This window comes from Pseudophryne corroboree, chromosome 1 (genome assembly GCF_028390025.1).
Source record: "Pseudophryne corroboree isolate aPseCor3 chromosome 1, aPseCor3.hap2, whole genome shotgun sequence".
NCBI lineage: Eukaryota > Metazoa > Chordata > Amphibia > Anura > Myobatrachidae > Pseudophryne > Pseudophryne corroboree.
In genome coordinates, this window is record NC_086444.1 from 1,008,926,623 (window position 1) to 1,008,947,771 (window position 21,149).

General features: G+C 45.0%; 1 protein-coding gene across 1 annotated transcript in view; it reads left to right on the top strand.

The window, feature by feature from the left end:
- The window catches only part of SAP30 (Sin3A associated protein 30), a 50,888-nt gene extending 33,448 nt beyond the window's left edge, over positions 1-17,440 (top strand). The window contains exons 2-4 of the mRNA XM_063920640.1: positions 4,284-4,409; positions 8,478-8,576; positions 14,752-17,440. Of these exons, the coding sequence (XP_063776710.1) occupies positions 4,284-4,409; positions 8,478-8,576; positions 14,752-14,874 (348 nt within the window). The 3' untranslated portion in view covers positions 14,875-17,440. The remainder of the gene's footprint in view (positions 1-4,283; positions 4,410-8,477; positions 8,577-14,751) is intronic.
- Positions 17,441-21,149: the final 3,709 nt, after the last annotated feature.

Below are 21,149 nucleotides of genomic sequence, written 5' to 3' on the forward strand. Positions count from 1 at the left end.
GGCTTTCCTGTGTAAGGTGGAAATTGACACTGAGGGAGTTGGTGGTGTGGTTTGCAGGAGCTTGGTTACAAGAGGAAGGGATTTAGTTGGCAGTGGAAAGCTTCCGCTGTCACCCAAAGTTTTTGAACTTGTCACTGACTTCTGATGAATGCGCTCCAGGTGACGTATAAGGGAGGATGTTCCTAGGTGGTTAACGTCCTTACCCCTACTTATTACAGCTTGACAAAGGCAACACATGGCTTGACACCAGTTGTCCGCATTTCTGTTGAAATAATTCCACACCGAAGAGGTGATTTTTTTTTTTTGTATTTTGACCAGGCATGTCAATGGCCATATTCGTCCCACGGACAACAGGTGTCTCCCCGGGTGCCTGACTTAAACAAACCACCTCACCATCAGAATCCTCCTTGTCAATTTCCTCCCCAGCGCCAGCAACATCCATATCCTCATCCTGGTGTACTTCAACAGTGACATCTTCAATTTGACTATCAGGAACTGGACTGCGGGTGCTCCTTCCAGCACGTGCAGGGAACATGCATATGGTGGAAGGCGCCACCTCTTCCCGTCCAGTGTTGGGAAGGTCAGGCATCGCAACCGACACAATTGGACTCTCCTTGGGGATTTGTGATTTAGAAGAACGCACAGTTCTTTGCTGTGCTTTTGCCATCTTAACTCTTTTAAGTTTTCTAGCAGGAGGATGAGTGCTTCCATCCTCATGTGAAGCTGAACCACTAGCCATGAACATAGGCCAGGCCCTCAGCCGTTCCTTGCCACTCCGTGTCGTAAATAGCACATTGGCAAGTTTACGCTTCTCCTCAGACGATTTAGATTTAGATTTTTGGGTCATTTTACTGAGCTTTATTTTTTTGGATTTTACATGCTCTCTACTATGACATTGGGCATCGGCCTTTGCAGACGACGTTGATGACATTTCATCGTCTCGGCCATGACTAGTGGCAGCAGCTTCAGCACGAGGTGGAAGTGGATCTTGATCTTTCCCTATTTTACCCTCCCACATTTTTGTTCTCCATTTTTTAACGTGTGGAATTATATGCCAGTAATATATCAATAGCAATGGCCTACTACTATATATACTGCGCACAACTAAAATGCACCACAGGTATGGATGGATAGTATACTTGACGACACAGAGGTAGGTAGAGCAGTGGCCCACTGTACCGTACTGCTATATATTATATACTGGTGGTCAGCAAAATTATGCACTATCCTCCTACTATATATATACTGCGCACAACTGAAATGCACCACAGGTATGGATGGATAGTATACTTGACGACACAGAGGTAGGTAGAGCAGTGGCCTACTGTACCGTACTGCTATATATTATATACTGGTGGTCAGCAAAATTATGCACTGTCCTCCTACTATATATATACTGTGAAAAACTTAAATGCACCACAGGTATGGATGGGATAGTATACTTGATGACACAGAGGTAGGTAGAGCAGTGGCCTACTGTACCGTACTGCTATATATTATATACTGGTGGTCAGCAAAATTATGCACTGTCCTCCTACTATATATATACTGTGCAAAACTTAAATGCACCACAGGTATGGATGGGATAGTATACTTGACGACACAGAGGTAGAGCAGTGGACTACTGTACCGTACTGCTATATATATATACTGGTGGTCAGCAAAATTCTGCACTGTCCTCCTACTATATACTACAATGCAGCACAGATATGGAGCGTTTTTTAGGCAGAGAACGTATACTGGTGGTCACCGGTCAGCAAAACTCTGCACTGTCCTCCTACTATATAATACTGCTGGTCCCCAGTCCCCACAATAAAGCAATTGGCACACTGAGCACAGATATGGAGCGTTTTTCAGGCAGAGAACGTAGATATTTGCAGCACAATGAGCACAGATATTTGCAGCACACTGAGCACAGATATTTGCAGCACACTGAACATAGAAACTGAGAGGACGCCAGCCACGTCCTCTCACGATCATCTCCAATGCACGAGTGAAAAATGGCGGCGATGCACGGCTCCTTATATAGAATACGAATCTCGCGAGAATCCAACCGCGGGATGATGATGTTCGGGCGCGCTCGGGTTAACCGAGCAAGGCGGGAGGATCTGAGTCTGCTCGGACCCGTGCAAAAAAAAAGGGTGAAGTTCGGGGGGGTTCGGATTCCGAGGAACCGATCCCGCTCATCACTAGTATTTACCCTGCACAGAAACAAAATAACCCATCCAAATCTAACTCTCTCTGCAAATGTTACATCTGTCACACCTGTTGTTCGCTCGTTGCCGTTTTTCGCTACGCAGCGATTAGGTGGAAAATGCGCATGCGTATGGTATGCAGCGCGCATGCGCTAAGTTATTTAACACAAAACTTTGTAGATTTGCTGATGTTCGTGCAACGCTTTTCAGTCGCACTGCTGATCGGTGAGTGATTGACAGGAAAGGGGCGTTTCTGGGAGGTAACTGAGCGTTTTCCGGGAGTGTGCTAAAAAACGCAGGCGTGCCAGGGAAAAACGCAGGAGTGGCTGGAGAAACGTAGGAGTGGCTGGCCGAACGCAGGGCGTGTTTGTGACGTCAAATCAGGAACTAAACGGACTGAGCTGATCGCAGTCTAGGAGTAGGTCTGGAGCTACTCAGAAACTGCATGAAAATTTTTAGTAGCAATTCTGCTAATCTTTCGTTCGCTATTCTGCTAAGCTAAGATACACTCCCAGAGGGCGGCGGCCTAGTGTTTGCAATGCTGCTAAAAGCAGCTAGTGTGCGAACAACTCGGAATGAGGACCCTGGTTTTGCCCAACTGCTAACAAATTTGCTGCTGCGATCAACTCTGAATTACCCCCTCAATACGTTGCATTGTCCCCATTCATTCTGGTATTCCATCTCTGCAGTACAGCAACTCTGCCATCCAGTGATGCTGCCATAGCTACACGGTATGTTATACCTTTTGTGCTGTCCATGTCAATCACTGCTACAGAATTTTACAGGGCCACTTTTAGTTCCCAATCTGCCCCTAGTCTGCAGCAAAAGATGCAAGGAAGGATGCATTTGCGTACAACCAGGTCCTATGAGGGATCCCACCTCCTCATCAGACCGCACCCCCATTAGGGCTGCTTCCATAAATTTCCCAGGCTGATTTTCTATTCTAATCCGACCATGGCAAAGTCCAACAGGATCTTATGGTACTAATACACCAGTGCACCCCAGAGATGTGAGCAAAAGTATTTGGTGGGTACAGTACCGTACTATCCAGAGATATGTACGGAAGCACATCGTTACAGTTTCCTTCAAGACCTGACATTTAATTATAACTCCAGCAAAGAGCTGGCAAGCTGCAATGTATGAAATAGGAATTTGATACATGACAGTAAGTGCCCTTCATTACTTACTGGTCCCGCCAGATTACAGTGGTAAATTTGATTAGTGGTACGTATATGCATACCTCCCCATTTTTCTGTTACTGATCCACCGTCCCACCCGCAGGCGTACTGTACTGCGGGGGGGGGATGCTGGGGGGAAGAACTGTTATTGCTGCTCTGCATAGCAGAACAGAAGGTGAATGGATGCAGTGCAGGGTAAACGGGGTTGCCATGAGGCTCTGCCTCCTTCATAATGAGGCATTTCCACATTTCCGATCCCGAATCTGCACATAGGGGGTATGGTATATGATCCTGGTACACAGTAATGATGATCTTGTGTTCAGATGGTTTCTTGAGCAGGAATGTAAAATAAATAAGTTTGAGTGAATTTCAAAGGATGGGAGTTAATCTGGTAGAATAGGGGGATGTGTGTGTGTTTGGGGGTAATTGGGTAGAACAGAAGGGTAAGTAATTGGATAGAATGTAGATAGGCACAAGAGTAGCAAGTGACAGAGTACTTTTCCCCTGCACGGACTGTAGGAAGGGATTTAACCTGCCAGCGCATTTGAAAATTAGTGTATAAAATACAATAAATGGTATGACAACTGTATTGATGGCTATTGTTAATACTAAACATTTTGTGCATGGCAAAACCATGCCTTGTAAGTGATTGGCCTTTTTAAAAAAATGCCCGAGATCGACCGGCATCCCACACGTCCAGCGATCTCAGATTCCATTACATCCCGCCGCAGGTTTGGTTTACTTATCCTTAATGATGTACTCCCGGAACTACTTGGTAACTTCTACTATCCTTCGAAATGTACTGCATTATATTTTATATTTAGAACTGTTCAGTTATATCGAATTGCCTAGCTGTGATTGTCATTCAGTTTTTGTAACAAAATATATTTTTGCATTTTTATTTACTTAGGCGAGACATCTTTATATTTGCGATTTCCACAAGAACTTAATTCAGAGTGTAAGAAACAGACGAAAAAGGAAGGGTAGTGATGATGATGAAGGTGACTCTCCGGTTCATGATGCAGATACCCCAGAGGTACACCTTTCTGATGTTTTTTTTAATTAATTTTTTATATAAAACCATAAACACATCTGCTGCCTTTCAGTTACTAGTCTGTTTACAATTTTCCCTACGCGTTCCTGTTCTGAGTGCAGGTAGCACATGGTAGGCACCGCTGCTGCAGTATCCTAGGATCAGACATAGGGAGTGCAGTGAATCATGACTTCAATTCCCAGCCATGGTCCATCTGTCTGGAGTTTGTATATTCTACCCGGGTTTGTGTGGGTTTACTCCCACACTCCAAAAACATACTGGCATTCATATAACCTCCAGCCTGTGACCGGGGGCTGAACAGTACATTGCCAGGCACCATAAAAAAAATTGATATGGGCACAGCAGTGCCCCTCCAGTCTCTTGTCCTCCCTGCTGTCAAAAAAGCAGTGCATAAATGGGAGCCACAGAGGGGCAAAATTGATACTGTGGGGCATATTTATTAAGCCTGGAGAAGTGATAAAGTGGAAGGTGATAAAGCACCATCCAATCAGCTCCTAACTTACATGTTACAGTCTGGGTTTCAAAAATGACAGTTAAGAGCTGACTGACTGGTGCGTTATCACCTTCCACTTTATCACTTCACCAGGCTTAATAAAGCTGCCCCTGTATTTCTGAGCACCCCTCGTCTGTAGCACACCCTCTATAGGCCATTGCCTTCAACACACAACAGTGAACAGCCAATTTTATTTGTTAAATGATTTTCCCTCCACCATGTGAACTCGCTCATAAATGTTATGCAGGCAAATAATGCCGATATAATTAAAATGTACTTTGTTTTATATCAACTGCAGAGCCGTTTAGTTTAGCATAGAGACCATATATAAAATGTATTTGCATATATTTTAGGTATTATAGAAATTATCTCTATTTTTTTTCAATTGACCCTTTTTTCCAATTGACATAAACCTGGTACCAAGGTTCCAGAAAGTTTTATTCCTGCCAGCACCAAGAATGATTACTTCTTGTGACTAAAGAAGTCTGAAAGAATCCGCCACTATATGCAGATCTGTAAAGCTGATTAGATGGCTGCCAGGCCTCAGTAGCAGCTGTCTAATAAGCTTATGTACTGAACTATGTATTCAATCAAGCTCTATCCAAAGTGTTGAATCTGGAGGCGTTACCATTGCTGGCGTAGGCACGGGTACATTTTATGGAGGGACGAGGTTCAGTGTGGAACACCTACAGTTCTGTCAGCTGAGAGGAGGGGGTTTCACCTAAAAAAGGAATCTAATAGCTACATCCATTAAAAATACAAACATTGAGGTCCTTAATATATAATATGATTTTGTTAGCTTGTATAGTATAGTTTTTCAGTTATTTGTTGTCCATTGATTATCTTTCTGTTGAACTCACCCATTATTTATGGCTGTCTATATGTACAGAAGAAATCAATGTGGTTAAACATAGCATGGCTTCATTGCTTCAAAAAGCCACTATACTAATGAATATATTTAAAGGACATTATGATAAAACAGTTGGTTAAAACAACAGGTTCATTTAATTCTGTGCAAATACTACAGCTGTGCTTAAACTAGTTCTACTCAGTAAAGTGCTAGTTGGAGTCATTTAACCTAATAACTTTTTGGTTGCTTGATGAGGTTCGGCAGTCTTGCTGCATCACTGTACAAGGCCTTGTTTTTTTGGGCTGCACAATGATGTAAACTGCACCTAGCCCCCTGACTGCCCACTCCACTGGGTAAGTGTTTGGCATCTAGATATGCGGGAGAACTTTCCGAAATTCAGAAGTCTCCTGGACATTCCAGAAGAGTAGAGGAGTGTAAATTATTTATGTAATATTTATAGACTTAGAGGCCTATTTATACATTATTTTAGTATCACTCCAATGTATTAACGGACATTTGGAGCAGTTTTCATGAAAAACTGCTCCAAACCCTTTAATTGTAATCTTTTTAGTAACCCACATCCCATTTCCCATACTTATAATGGGAAATGCGATATGGACGAATTGACTAAATTTTTTTTTAAACACTGCAGTGTGCCCTGTGATATTTACGCCAGCACAGTCTGACAAAATCACAGAGCAGCACTGTAATATGCTGCCTTTGCCCAGCTTTCTCTGCCTCCTGGCAAAGAAAGATGTGCGGGGAACGGGCTCCAGTGATCAGCTTTGTGTGTCCAATGGACACAAAATCTGAACACTGTTTAAAACGAAGAAAAAAAAACATACTTACCAGTCCTAGGAGCCGGTGATCGGTGCTCTGCAGCGGGATGCTGGGTGCCGGGCTCTTCATGTGTTACGCTGTGACCTCCGGTGCAGTAAAGTGACGCTGCAAAATGGCAGCTCACTTTACAGCACCGGGGGTCACAGCAGCGCACAGGATGCGGCAGCCCTGTAGGAGCAGAGATCACCAGCTCCCTGGACTGGTAAGTATATTTGCCGTGCGGGGGGGAAGGGGGGTGAGAGGGGTCTGCGGCAGGCGGGAGGGTAGTCACAATGTGGGGGTCGACCCGGCAGTGGCGGTAGCGGCGCATGCGCATCAAGACATCAAGGTATTTTTCCCTTAAAAATACCCAGTGATGCTGTAGATTGTCATTGCAGGGACAGAGCTTGCTCACAAACTCTGTCCCTACATGCGATAATTGACACCTCCGTTCGATGTAATCAATCATCGCAGTGCGGATTCGGGTGATTTTATCACACCACATCCGCATCCTTGGAGATGGTGATAAATAGGCCCCTTAGCGTGAAAAGATTACCTACTACTTGCCAGCCTTGCAAAAAGCATAGAGCAGTGTGAAGTTGTGCTCAGAAACCTAATATGAGCAGTTTACCTATAGAGCACATTAAATCACTACCTTTCTTCTAGAACAGGATATATGCACAGGGTATGCGTTTAACATACCACCTGTCGGGATCCTGGCGGTCGCAATCCTGATGCCGAAATCCCAATGGGTACAATTCCGCCGCCGGAATACTGGTGAGGTAGGTGATTCTCCCTCTGTGGGTGTCCACGACACCCATAGAGGGAGAATAGAACCTGTGGCGAACTAAGCGAAATACCGTGCCCGCAGCGTGGTGAGCGAAGTGAACCCACAAGGGGCCTCGATGTGCTCGCCCCGCTGCCGGCATTCTGGTGGACGGGATGCCGCTTTTGGTATAGTGACAGCTGGCATCCCATACGCCGGGATTCCATATCGATCCAATGCACAGTGCATAATGAATAAGACATACATTTTCCCTGGTGATAGGTTCTCTTTAACGTGTATTTGCAACCTACAAAATCGTGAAGACAGCATTTTTGTAGGCTTGACCAGAATCACTGTTAATGCAGTCGGTAAACTCGCTAGAAGCAAGTCATGAGTCATGGACAAGGTTGTATGGTGAATGATTAGAAAGGCCTCTGTCTTAGTGATGCCTTTAGCTCCCAGCACAGCGCGTACTCTTATTAAGACTGAGATGGGAGAAGCTTCTAGCTGCAGAATTGTATGTTCAACTAGCCTTTTACAGACATACAAAGTTAGAAAAGCAGACATTACAGCTCTGATATCTGATATTTTCTAAATGTTTTTGTGGTAAGGGTTTAGACGGCCTCAATAATACCCCTTTCACATTGCAGAAATAACCCGGTATCGACTCTGTATATTGCCAGGTCGACACAGGTCGCTGTGCGGTGTGAAAGGGTCACACCAGAATTTCCAGGTTGTCTGACCCGGTAATCAGGCACAGTGTGAACGGGTTACTCGGGTCGATGCGACCCGGTACCTGTTCACTGCACAGGGAAAGGCGGCGTGGAGATGAGCTCATCTCGCAGTGCTGCCTCCGCACCCACCCCCGATGTCGGCTCCATCCCCGGAAGGCAACCCGAACATATTGCCAGGTCGGGATTGCGGTGTGTAAGGTCCAATGCCGGGTCCCACCCAGGAAGGACCCGTTTCTAATTCCCGGGTGGGACCCGACATTGCGATCTGAAAGCGGTTTAAGCAAGACATTTGTAATGGTATCATAGAGTCAGAAATTATAAAAAACAATCCTTGCTGTAACTTTGAGTTTAATGGTACCATATGCTAATTCCCATTTTCGTTTTCCAGGTAGACCTTTTCCAGTTACAAGTGAACACACTAAGAAGATATAAGCGGCATTTCAAACTCCAAGCAAGGCCTGGTCTGAATAAAGCGCAGCTTGTTGAAGTAAGTAACCGTGTATGTCATTTGGTAATGTTGAACTATAAAGAGGTAGCTACACAATTTATTTATAACGTTTCTAAGAGATGTTTCATAAATTATTCTATGCTGATTCAATATGACATTGCATTGTTGTTTACAGAGTAGCCAACTTTCCAATTAAGAACTGGCATTTGTACTGATGCTGTTGTGTGCATCCCAGTGTACAGTCTTCTCGCAGTTCCCTATTCTGGTGCCCGTAACTGATTGAGCACAGACCTGTTTAGTTGCTCAGCAGACAAAACACTGTGCTCTCTGGTGACCACTATTCCTCCACCTGCATTCAGTGGCAGCGTGGCATACACCAGTAAAATAGATCCTAGTTCTCACACTCATGGACATAAATGGCGGGATGTAATGCCGCCAGAGTTTGGCGGCCGTGCAGGATGCTGCCCGAACTCGGATTTTGTTTTTAAAGGGTCAATCACTTACAAGGCATGGTATTGCCTTTTAGGTGATTGCCTCTTTAAAAAAACGTTACAGTTCGGTCAGCATCCCGCACGGCCGCCGAACTCGGGCGGCATTACATCCCGCCCTTTATGTCGACTTTGTGCAGCCTCTAGGTACAGAATAGAAGGGAATTTACTTTTGAGTTTGCATTTAAAACGGAGATTTCCTTGAACAATCCACCTTCACATGCCATTATTTGAGCTTTCCTCAGCTGTAGCAAGGCTAGAAAAGGGCATAATCTGATCTTCCCAAAAATACAGTGTCTGTACTCAGGGGCTAATTCAGACCAGATAGCTGCCTTGCGTTTTCGCACAGCGGGTGATCAAGTCTGAACTGCGCATGTGCTGCAGTGTGCATGTTCATGCCAGAGATGCGATCGGCATCTCAGCCCAGCGTTCGCCTCTGCCTGATTGACAGGCAAAGGTGTTCGCTGGGCAGGTGGGGGCAGGCCGACGGCGTTCAGCTGCCGTTTTGGGGGCGCGTTCTGGGCAACGCAGACGTGCCTGGACCGCGCGGGGGGGTGGGAGGCAGCGGCTGCGTGACGTCATGCGCAGCCACTGTGACCCGGGACTCTGCGAAGAGTTGCCTACTACTACTACTACTACTGCTGCGCAGGTAGGGACTTACTAGCCGGGTGCAATAGCATCGCCGCCGTGCGATGCTATCGCACCCGTGCGGCGGGGGGAGGGCCAGACACATGGGGCGGACTAGCCCTGTGCTGGGCGTCCCCCCGCATGTCAGGATGGCTGATCGTAGCCGTGCAAAATTTTGCACAGATACGATCAGGTCTAAATTAGCCCCTCAGTTCCTCTGGCATTTTTTACATTTTCTTACCATGAGGGTAAAAATCATTCAAAAATTATTATGAATGCTTAACACAATACTTTACAATATAATGTAAAATAGATAAGTTAATGTAGATAATATCAATAATATGTTTGCTTAATTATACATACATACAAAACAATAAATTATTCATTTAAATAGGAATTCCCTTTTCTCCACCACCCATCTTGTTTTAACACTGGATAGAAGCACATTTAATTGCTGTTACATCTGGATGTGTTTTTGACAGATCTCTCAGCTTTGCACATTTGGACACTAAAGTTTTACCCATTGTTTTTTGCTTTTGGTTGGGGACCATTAGCAAATACCTGATAACTAATTGTCTTCAAATCATTCAAATCTTGATGGAATTGAGCTCTAAGTATTGACTGGGCCACTCTGGGACATCGATATCCAGTCTCTTTTAAGTGTCCATACATACATACATACATACTGTACATACATACATACATACATGTATTTATCTATACTATAAATTGGAGGGTTCTGCGCACTGAGTGTCTTTATTCTATAGCTAGCCGGGGTGTGCTGCTCGTACTGATGGGTGTTCCAACCCATCTATACGTAAATGGAGAAGCTTAGTGGATATACCACAATAGAACTGCGCTCAACCCCTAAGGTGTGTGTGTTTAGCTAACGAATGCACATCAGATGTAATAAAGGATAATGTATGAACAGACCCAAATTTGAGTTTGCACTTGGATATAGAAATCACAAAAATAACAATATGATGCGAATTAATTGTTGTGAGACACTGTATTTATTGTATACTGGCCAATCTAAAGGTGTGTGGTTAATGCCCAGGGTGGGCGATATTGTCTCTTATAAAGTTCATGCAGGTGGGCGATATTGTCTCTTATAAAGTTCATGCAGGTTATAATACAGACTGCGGCGTCTCACACATCTGCTGTTGAAAAGTCTTTAGGAAAAAATAATAATAATAACAAATACTGGTGTTGGTAAAAAATCTTTAAAACCTTCACTATGCCCTGAGCTTACGGTGGTGGCATAAGTGGGGTAAAGAAGGGGGTCTCCGGACTGGTTTCCTCTCTCTGCCCGTGGTGCGTCCTTGTTCAGACGCCCCCCGGGTGCAGGTCGGTCAGAGAGGTGGACCTGTCTAGCGGCGGGGAAAGGATTCAGATGCCGCTTTGCAGAGCGGCTAGCTACGCCTCTTCCACCGCTTACAGAGAACTCACCTGTCGCCCGCTCCAGCCGCACGCCGCACTCCGTCACCGGCTTCCTCCGCTGTCTGGTATCCTAGCAGCGCTGCTGGCTTCCGGGTTGGTCCGGTCACGTGACCGGGCTTTTCGACATGGGAAAGAGTCTTCCTGATGAAGTCTTTGAATCTTTAGTGGTTCTTTCTTTGTAGTTCCTCCAACGCGTTTCAACCTTTCGGTCTTCCTCTGGTGGTGCTTGAAGTGTCTAGATTGACATGATTTATATGTTTCTGAGGGGGCCATACAAGTTCTGATTGGATGAAGGATTGTATCACTGATTGAGCCCTCTGACTTGTCTATCAAACCAGACCTGTTCTGATTGGATGAAGGATTGTATCACTGATTGGGCCTCTGACCTGTCTATCAAACCATACCTGTTCTGATTTGTATGTTTCTGTGGGGGCCATACCAGTTCTGATCCTTCATCCAATCAGAGGCCCAATCAGTGATACAATCCTTCATCCAATCAGAACAGGTCTGGTTTGATAGACAGGTCAGAGGCTCAATCAGTGATACAATCCTTCATCCAATCAGAACTGGTATGGCCTACTCAGAAACATACAAATCAGAACAGGTCTAGTTTGATAGACAGGTCAGAGGCCCAATCAGTGATACAATCCTTCATCCAATCAGAACTGGTATGGCCCCCTCAGAAACATATAAATCATGTCAATCTAGACACTTCAAGCACTCCCAGAGGAAGACCGAAAGGTTGAAACGCGTTGTAGGAACTACAAAGAAAGAACCACTACAGATTCAAAGACTTCATCAGGAAGACTTTTTCCCTCGTCGAAAAGCCCGGTCACGTGACCAGACCAACCCGGAAGCCAGCAGCGCTGCTAGGATACCAGACAGCGGAGGAAGCCGGTGACGGAGTGCGGCTGGAGCGGGCGACAGGTGAGTTCTCTGTAAGCGGTGGAAGAGGCGCAGCTAGCCGCTCTGCAAAGCGGCATCTGAATCCTTTCCCCGCCGCTAGACAGGTCCACCTCTCTGACCGACCTGCACCCGGGGGGGCGTCTGAACAAGGACGCATCACGGGCAGCAGGGGCAGAGAGAGGAAACCAGTCCGGAGACCCCCTTTTTTACCCCACTTATGCCACCACCGTAAGCTCAGGGCATCGTGAAGGTTTTAAAGATTTTTTACCAACACCAGCATTTGTTATTATTATTTTTTCCTAAAGACTTTTCAACAGCAGATGTGTGGGACGCTGCAGTCTGTATTATAACCTGCATGAACTTTATAAGAGACAATATCGCCCACCTGCATGAACTTTATAAGAGACCATATCGCCCACCCTGGGCATTAACCGCACACCTTTAGATTGGCCAGTATACAATAAATACAGTGGCTCACAACAATTAATTCGCATCATATTGTTATTTTTGTGATTTCTATATCCAAGTGCAAACTCAAATTTGGGTCTGTTCATACATTATCCTTTATTACATCTGATGTGCATTCGTTAGCTAAACACACACACCTCAGGGGTTGAGCGCAGTTCTATTGTGGTATATCCACTAAGCTTCTCCATGTATTTATCTATGTTTGAATAATAATTATATAAAGCCCCATTCCTGGCTCTTGCTCTGGATGCAGATAATGCCTTTTGACAATGTTACTTGGTAATTTTATGATCCAAGTCCTAACCCACTACAGCTTCACATTTTATTTTGTCCAGCCAATTACAGCTTTATACCATAATACTCAACCACTCCATGTAATGCTCCATGTAAACTAATGACTGGTACCAGGTAAAAGGCAGAGAAAATCCTTGTACACATCGGGGGTCATTCTGACCCGATCGCACGCTGCAGTTCATCGCAGCGGTGCAATCGGGTCAGAACTGCGCCGGCGCCGTCGGACCGCTACGATCGCCTCTGCCTGATTGACAGGCAGAGGCGGTCACTGGGCGGGGCCGGAGGTGTGCGAACAGGGGGCCGGCCGCCTCAACTGCGTGATATCACAAGTAGCCGATGCGGGCCGGGGAGCAACGAGTAGCTCACGGCCAGCACGCTAAAGCTGCGCTGGCCGGGAGCTACTCCTAAAGTGCAAAAGCGCTTTTGCACTTCTGCGGGGGGGCCGGCAGTGACTTACGGGGCGGGATAGCCCTGTGCTGGGCGTCCCCCCGCATGTCTATGCTCACGATTGTAGCTGTGCTAAATTTAGCATGTCAAAGCGGCACTTTCAGTAGGTGCCGCCTATATGTTTTTTTTTTAATGGGTTTTTACTGGCCGATGCTAAGCCCGCCCCCCACTTCCGTCTCTTTAACATTGTTCGCTGGAGGCACCGAGAGCGGTGCCTCTGAAAGAAATTCAGAACCATTTCTGATAAATTAGAAATGATTAAAATAATGTAAAGGCTACAGCAGTTACTTATGACACAGAATACGTGTCATAAGTATCTTCTTTATATTATTTGAATCATTAATGACAGGGGAGGCACTGCTGTTGGAGAGGAGACATGTCTGCAGACAACCCAGACCCTAGACATGCTCCCAGTGTGTTGCTGTTAGCCAGTGGTGCCACTGCCTTCTGCACAGTCCCGATGCTGCCGGAGATCATAGACAATCACTCCTCCAGCAGGCAAGGACTGTACGGGAGGTATCAGCGCCGCCGACTATTGGTGTTACCATGGGAACATGCCTACGGTGTGGGACCTCTGCAGACACGTCTCTTTTCCAGCTGCACTTTGATGCAGAATGTATGTGGTACAAGAGGCATAATGCCTCCCAGTAGGGCCCAAAAATTCACCAGCATTCTATCACACACAGACCTGCTCTATACTCCAGAAAGTGAGGGCACTGAACAGTGTTATATTAGTAAGAAGTAGCAGTCTAAGTGTTTAATTAGTTTATTTAATATTCTGAACAAGTTTACTAATGTTCTGAAGCAGCTTAGTTAGCTAACCCTGGGGGCCCCATGTTCTGAACTTGAACCAACGAGAACTCCCTTGAAATAATTCCCTGGCTCAAAAACAACTTAAAAATCTGATCTCTGTGTTAGATTGGACACATGGGACAGAATCAGTAGAAGTCGTCTGATTACCTCTAGTGACATGGTAACAATCTTGAAAGCTGCAAACATAACATACTTTTGCCATATTATATGGGGGTGTGTACTGCCGGTCAGCATACCACCGCCGGTATCCCAGAATGCCGGAGGTGGGGAAAGGGGGTGCGAGTGCAACAAACCACGAGTCTGTGGGTGTTGTGGACATAGTCCCTGTTGGTCAGCATGCTGACCGTTGGGATAGTGAGGGGGCCGTATGTAGGGGGAGGTAATGTAACCGCCGGTCACATAACTTGTCCCTTATATGGGGCTCTCTTCCATTGACATTGTAAAAATACAAGAGACACACGCCGTCTTCAGCACAAAGTTCGGTCAATACCTTCAGATACAAGTGTAACCCATAAATGGGAAGCATGTTTGCTTCTATAGCATACAGTTCTTTCCCCAGAAGTACCAGCATTTGAAGCGCACAAGATGGGTTGTGACCCCTCTGGATGAGGAAATGTGGATACAATTCATACAAGATAGACACAATAGTTCCCCCTTAAACTTGAACCTAGAAACAGTGTGGTCAGAAAACATATCTCAATGTATTTATGTACATATTTTATCTGGTTTAGATAATTGGCGGTCATTTCCGGACACTTCCAGTGAATGAAAAGGACACACTCACATGTTTCATCTGCTCAGTGAAGAACGAGAAAAATAAATCAGATCACAAGACAGATGGAATTCTTCATTAGAGCAAATCCATCTATGTTTTGTGGACATTTACATCTGCTGGAGGTCTCCACAAGCTTTGGAAAGAATGGACGCTTCTTAATAAAAATAACTGTTATTTTAGTGATTTCAGTGGAAATGGTAATTACTGTAACATCGGAGGTTTAACTTTGTTTCCTAAACCTAATTTAGAGGGATATTTTTTTTGTGCATGACATTGACTACTATAACCTGACAAGAATGTTCTCATCAGACCTAAGTCAAGCTATAATTCAGTATTCTTATAGCTGTACAACTAATAACAAATATGTTATATCTGGTAAGTAGGGATATTGTGGCCTAATAAATATACACATATATGCTGTATACTGTCCAAGCAATTCTGTAAGTGTTCTGTAAGGAACAGTGGGGGTGTGCACTATAAAACAGCGGTATACAGGGCCGTGTGAACGTTACCGTCTCACATGACCCTAGAGGCGCACCATCGCTGCCTCTCACGTATGTTGCTTCTGGCTAGCGGGGTCCCTGCCATTGCTGCAGTTGGGATGCGGTCAATTTACCTACAATCAAAATCCAGACAACCATTGACCTATGGTCAAAATCACGACAAGTTCAAAATCCCGACATGGTCAAAATACCTACATTTATAATATCGACAAGGTCAAAATACTAACATTTAAAATACTGACAGGTCAAAAATGTCGACATGAGTTTTTCATTATTTTTTTTATATTGAAACCGACTTGTTCATACTTTACCATCCCAGTGGACCTGGAGGGGGAATATAATAGTGCCTGAAGTGCTGTCGCCATGCGAGGGGACGCGGTACACTTATACAGTGTCCATGTCAACCTATGTCGACATACACACCAAAAAACAATGAAAAACTTGTGTTGACTTTTGACCTGTTGACAGTTTAAATGTTGGTATTTTGACCTTGTCAGTATTCTAAAATGTCTGTATTTTGACCTTGTCTGGATTTTGACCTTGTCTGGATTTTGAACTTGTCTGGATTTTGACCTTTGGTCAATTGTTGTCAGGATTTTGACCGTCGGGATTTTGATTGTAGGTATTTCACACTGATCCCCTGCAGTTCAACCCAGAGCACCCATTGGACACTGCAGGCTTGCAACTTGCAGTCTGTACAGCAGCTCGGAGCATCCTTAGGACTCTCTGGTCAGTGTTGGCAGTTCCATGATGTCATGAGATCAGAGGATGGAGCTGGCAAAGGGCGCATTGCTCTTTGCCATTATCTATTACACAGAATCAGTGTGTTGGCATTGGGCACTGGGCCTGAGTCATGTTAGTAATTTAAAACAAAAAGCAATTAACTTTTTGACTGGAACAAACCATGTTGCCATGCAAGGGGAGCAAATACATTTTTATTATTTATATGCAGGGTAAATACTGTCTGCTATTGCATGTAGCCCACAAATGCTAGACACCTTTATTTTTACACTGCAATTTAGATTTCAGTTTGAACACATCCCATCCAAATCTAATCTCTCTGCACATGTTACATCTGCCCCACCTGCAGTGCAGCATGGGTTAGCCCAGTTGTGTGCATTTTTTCTTTACTTTCAAACATGGATCAGGCCCACTGCTTGGTGTAGAAATATAGTGAATTATTATATGTTAAACCGTACCTCCCAACTTTGTCCCGTCGGTAAGAGGGACACACGCGCGGCGAAGCCGAAAACGGGGCGTGACCTATGGAAAGGGGACGTGGCTTAGCGGAGGACCCTCGATCGCGAGCCACGCCCCGTTTTCGCCACTGAGGGGGCATGCCCAGCGCTCTGTGAGCCGCTGGCATGCCCCCTCTCCCTCTGTCTGCACTGAATAGACGCTGTGCGCATGCACACAGCGTCTATTCACCGCTGCTCTGCTAAGCAGGGCAGTGAGAGACAGAGCCTCCCAACTGCCCCCCCCCCCCCCCCACCGCGGGACACTGCGGCCGGCGGGTGGGACAGCGGGACAGTCCCCAAAAAACGGGTATGGTTAAACACAGTCACTATGCGAATAGACGGTGAGCAGGCAGTTGTGGAGAATACATGTTGTGTTCCATTGTACAGTAGAATGTGGCTACCCTAATTGCACTTTTCAGATGCAAAGACTTCAGATCAGTTTATTTAAAATTCATTTCTGTATACATGTACAATCATTTTATCTCTAAAACAATATGGTTGGGGAAAATATCTTTACTTTCACATACCCAGCATGACATGTTCAGGTGACACTGAGAAACATACTGTATAAGGTTTATGTTGTTGCTATTGAAGCTGTATTTTCACATGTAGCGCATATCGTGTTATTAATGATATCCCATGACGCATTCCAACAACTCCAGCTTGACTGAATAAATATGCTTTCAATAGTTTAGAATGACATTTGTATATCATGTATTGATGCTATAGATTGCACACATCCCTCATATGATGGCCTTTAGCAGTTGCACTTTCCTTTTCTGGGGATTTTTGTCTCTTCATACATTGTTGGCATGTACTGGTGAATGTTTAGTGACCTGAATCTCTGGATCACCCTGAATGTATAATATTGTGATGGTTTTAATAAAAAAAATAAAAAATAAAATGCTTGTGCTGTTGTGTTTTGCGCAAACTAGAAATTATTAGTAGCGTTTATTGCATCAATAACATCTACAAATGTTCTGTAGAAAACACTAGCTGTTTTTCTATTCTTTGTTTTTCAAGCACTTTGCATAATTGCTCTCATAAAACTAATGGCATTCTGGATTTTATTAATCGTAAAACTAAACAGATAAGTGAACCAAAATGAACTTCAACCTTTTTGATCCTCTCTTCTGGGTCTATCAATAATTTCCTTATTAGTCCCTATTGCATACCTCCCAACTGTCCAGAATACAGCAGGACAGTCCCATTAATTGGATACTGTCCCGCTGTCCCACCTGCAGGCCGCAGTGTCCCTGCGGGCAGTGGACACAGATGGGAGAGCCGGTGATCACCGCTGCTCTGCACTGCAAAGCAGCCAGGTATCACTGAATAGATGCCATGTGCATGCACACGGCATCTACCAGTGCAGGGAGGGTTAGACGTGGGCTGCCCAGCTGCTCGGAGCACTGGGCACGCCCAAAAATGACGAAAATGGGTGTCGCAGCACTAGGCTCCACCCAAGGCCCCACCCTCTTTTCCACCGTAGCTGCATCTCTGGCACGGCAGATCCCGACTCCGTAGAGTCAAAAGTTGGGAGGTATGCTATTGTCTATATAATTATACAAACTTTAAAAGGTTTTATGTTCCACAAAAGAAAGTTCCCTGCGTGCACCACCCCCAGTAGGTGCCTGAATATAATTAGTGGTCTTTAAACTTATGCAATACAAAACAGAGGGGAAGGTGGAGGCGGTGCCTAAACCAATCAATCAGCTTCTGGTTATCATTTTCTATATTATATTAGATAACTGCTAACGTGAGCTTTTTTCAATTAATCACACAGTTGATAGTGCAGAGATGTCATTTGTCTTGTGTTTGGGGGCAATGTTAACACTGCTGGTGACTCTTCTTTGGATTAATCCCCTCTCCACCGACATTGGTTCCTGTCCCATTATCTCCATATTCCGGCCTTGCAATCCACTCACCACTTGACTGGTCCCTGGGTTTTCTGAAACCTTCCGACCATTCTTTGTCCTTTTCATTCATCAGTGCACCGCCCCTTCTGTCGAATAGACTATATATATATCAATATCAGACAACCTGGTATTTTTTGACTTCACACAGTGAACTTACTTGACATTGTTATTTCAGATCAAGCTCCTCTAACTTTGACTTTGGTTCTTCCTAAGGAGCATTCTGTTGACTGCCTTTGGTGCTTCCCCATATATCTCTGTAATTCAGAGCATTTAAAAAATGTATCTAGCCATGAGATGGGCTGAATATTTAGATACTAACCTCGAACACTGAGGCACCAATGTTCTTTTCTCAATTTAGAACACCGAGCCTAACTTAAAATTATTTTTATTCAAATTATTTACTTGTGAAACCGAGAAACATTTCAGATTCTTTTCAGAGTTAAACATTTTGAGATGAGGGTTTAATGTTGATAGTTTATCAGTGTAAACCTGGCTTCCTGTTGGTGACCTTGTTGAAATACAGATGGCCTTCTGGAGTCTTAAACTGTTCATAAATGGCACACACAATTTGCCCAGGGTCTGTTAAAGGAAGACTCCGTTAAAGTTGAATTGTTGGGATTAATCCTGCCCCCCAGCTGTCAGTATGGTGAGGTTTTCATCTGGCGTTCTCTGCAGTTTTGGTGTCAGGTACAGCACTACAGCAGTTGTGATGGTTATGGTCAGGGGCTTCTAAGAAAACGTTATTTCATGTAGGTCTGCTTTGTGTTTATGCTATCATAGACCACAGTAGAATGCATCATACACGTTTTTGAAACATGGATCATTGAATCCCACTAAGAAATACATAAAGCATATTAATACTAGCAGCACAGCCTGGAAACCTCTTGATTGCTCATTGAACTGCTGACCAGACATGACATGCAGAATCAAGTTCACAAAGGATAGTGTTGCGACTTTTAGAAAGGCTGCTTTTTCTCTAATATAAAAATGAATCCCATCTCCAATTTTAATGAACATGGGGCAGTGACTCTAATGACCTAGTTATGCTTGTTCATTGTGATTTCATCAGTGAAGTAACTTAGGGGGTTATTTGTAAAAAAAAAAAAAAAAATGCACAGAAACCTATCATTCCTTCATCAATCATGAGGTCATCAGCATTATCACTAAATTTAACATGTGGATTTATGTTATCATGTTTGCTGTTTCCTCTTATGAGATCACCCATTGTAATGAAAGATTTTAGCCATGTTGCGGTCATCTATTTAGTTGTCAATCATATAAGTAATGTTACACTTCATGCCACTCACTATGCTTTATTATGTGCGGATGTGATTCCTCTGGCTCCATAGAAGCCAATGGACATTTCAGTTCAGGAGAATACCGCTAGGTGAAGCCATAATGTGCCCAAAAGGACAGTGAGTTACTGGTGGCACATGCACAGTCGATACTGAGAGATGCCGTGGATCGGAGTAGCAAAGTGATGTGAGGTGCCACAGGTTTGAAGAAAGTGACTGTGCAAGCAAAGTTGATGAAGTGGTACAAAGTAACAAGCACCCACTGAATACCCACTGATAGTGTGCTGGGGACTGTTAAAGATAGGCCAGCAGAGTGAAAGTGAGATCTAGAGACAGTGAGGGTCATTCCGACCTGATCGCGCGCTAGCTATTTCTCTGACGTCCTAAGTGGATGCTGGGGACTCCGTCAGGACCATGGGGATTAGCGGCTCCGCAGGAGACAGGGCACAAAAGTAAAAGCTTTAGGATCAGGTGGTGTGCACTGGCTCCTCCCCCTATGACCCTCCTCCAAGCCTCAGTTAGATTTTTGTGCCCGGCCGAGAAGGGTGCAATCTAGGTGGCTCTCCTAAAGAGCTGCTTAGAGTAAAAGTTTGTTAGGTTTTTTATTTTCAGTGAGTCCTGCTGGCAACAGGCTCACTGCTACGAGGGACTTAGGGGAGAGAAGTGAACTCACCTGCGTGCAGGATGGATTGGCTTCTTAGGCTACTGGACACCATTAGCTCCAGAGGGAGTCGGAACACAGGTCTCACCCTGGGGTTCGTCCCGGAGCCGCGCCGCCGACCCCCCTTGCAGATGCCGAAAAGTGAAGGTCCAGAAACGGCGGCAGAAGACTCTTCAGTCTTCATAAGGTAGCGCACAGCACTGCAGCTGTGCGCCATTGTTGTCAGCACACTTCATAGCAGCGGTCACTGAGGGTGCAGGGCGCTGGGGGGGGCGCCCTGGGCAGCAATGATAGTACCTTATTCTGGCTAAAAATACATCACATATAGCCCCTGGGGGCTATATGGATGTATTTAACCCCTGCCAGGTCTCAGAAAAAACGGGAGAAGAAGCCCGCCGAAAAGGGGGCGGGGCCTATTCTCCTCAGCACACAGCGCCATTTTCCCTCACAGAAATGCTGGTGGGAAGGCTCCCAGGCTCTCCCCTGCACTGCACTACAGAAACAGGGTTAAAACAGAGAGGGGGGGCACTTATTTGGCGATATGTATATATATATATTAAAATGCTATAAGGGAAAAACACTTATATAAAGGTTGTCCCTGTATAATTATAGCGTTTTTGGTGTGTGCTGGCAAACTCTCCCTCTGTCTCCCCAAAGGGCTAGTGGGGTCCTGTCCTCTATCAGAGCATTCCCTGTGTGTGTGCTGTGTGTCGGTACGTGTGTGTCGACATGTATGAGGAC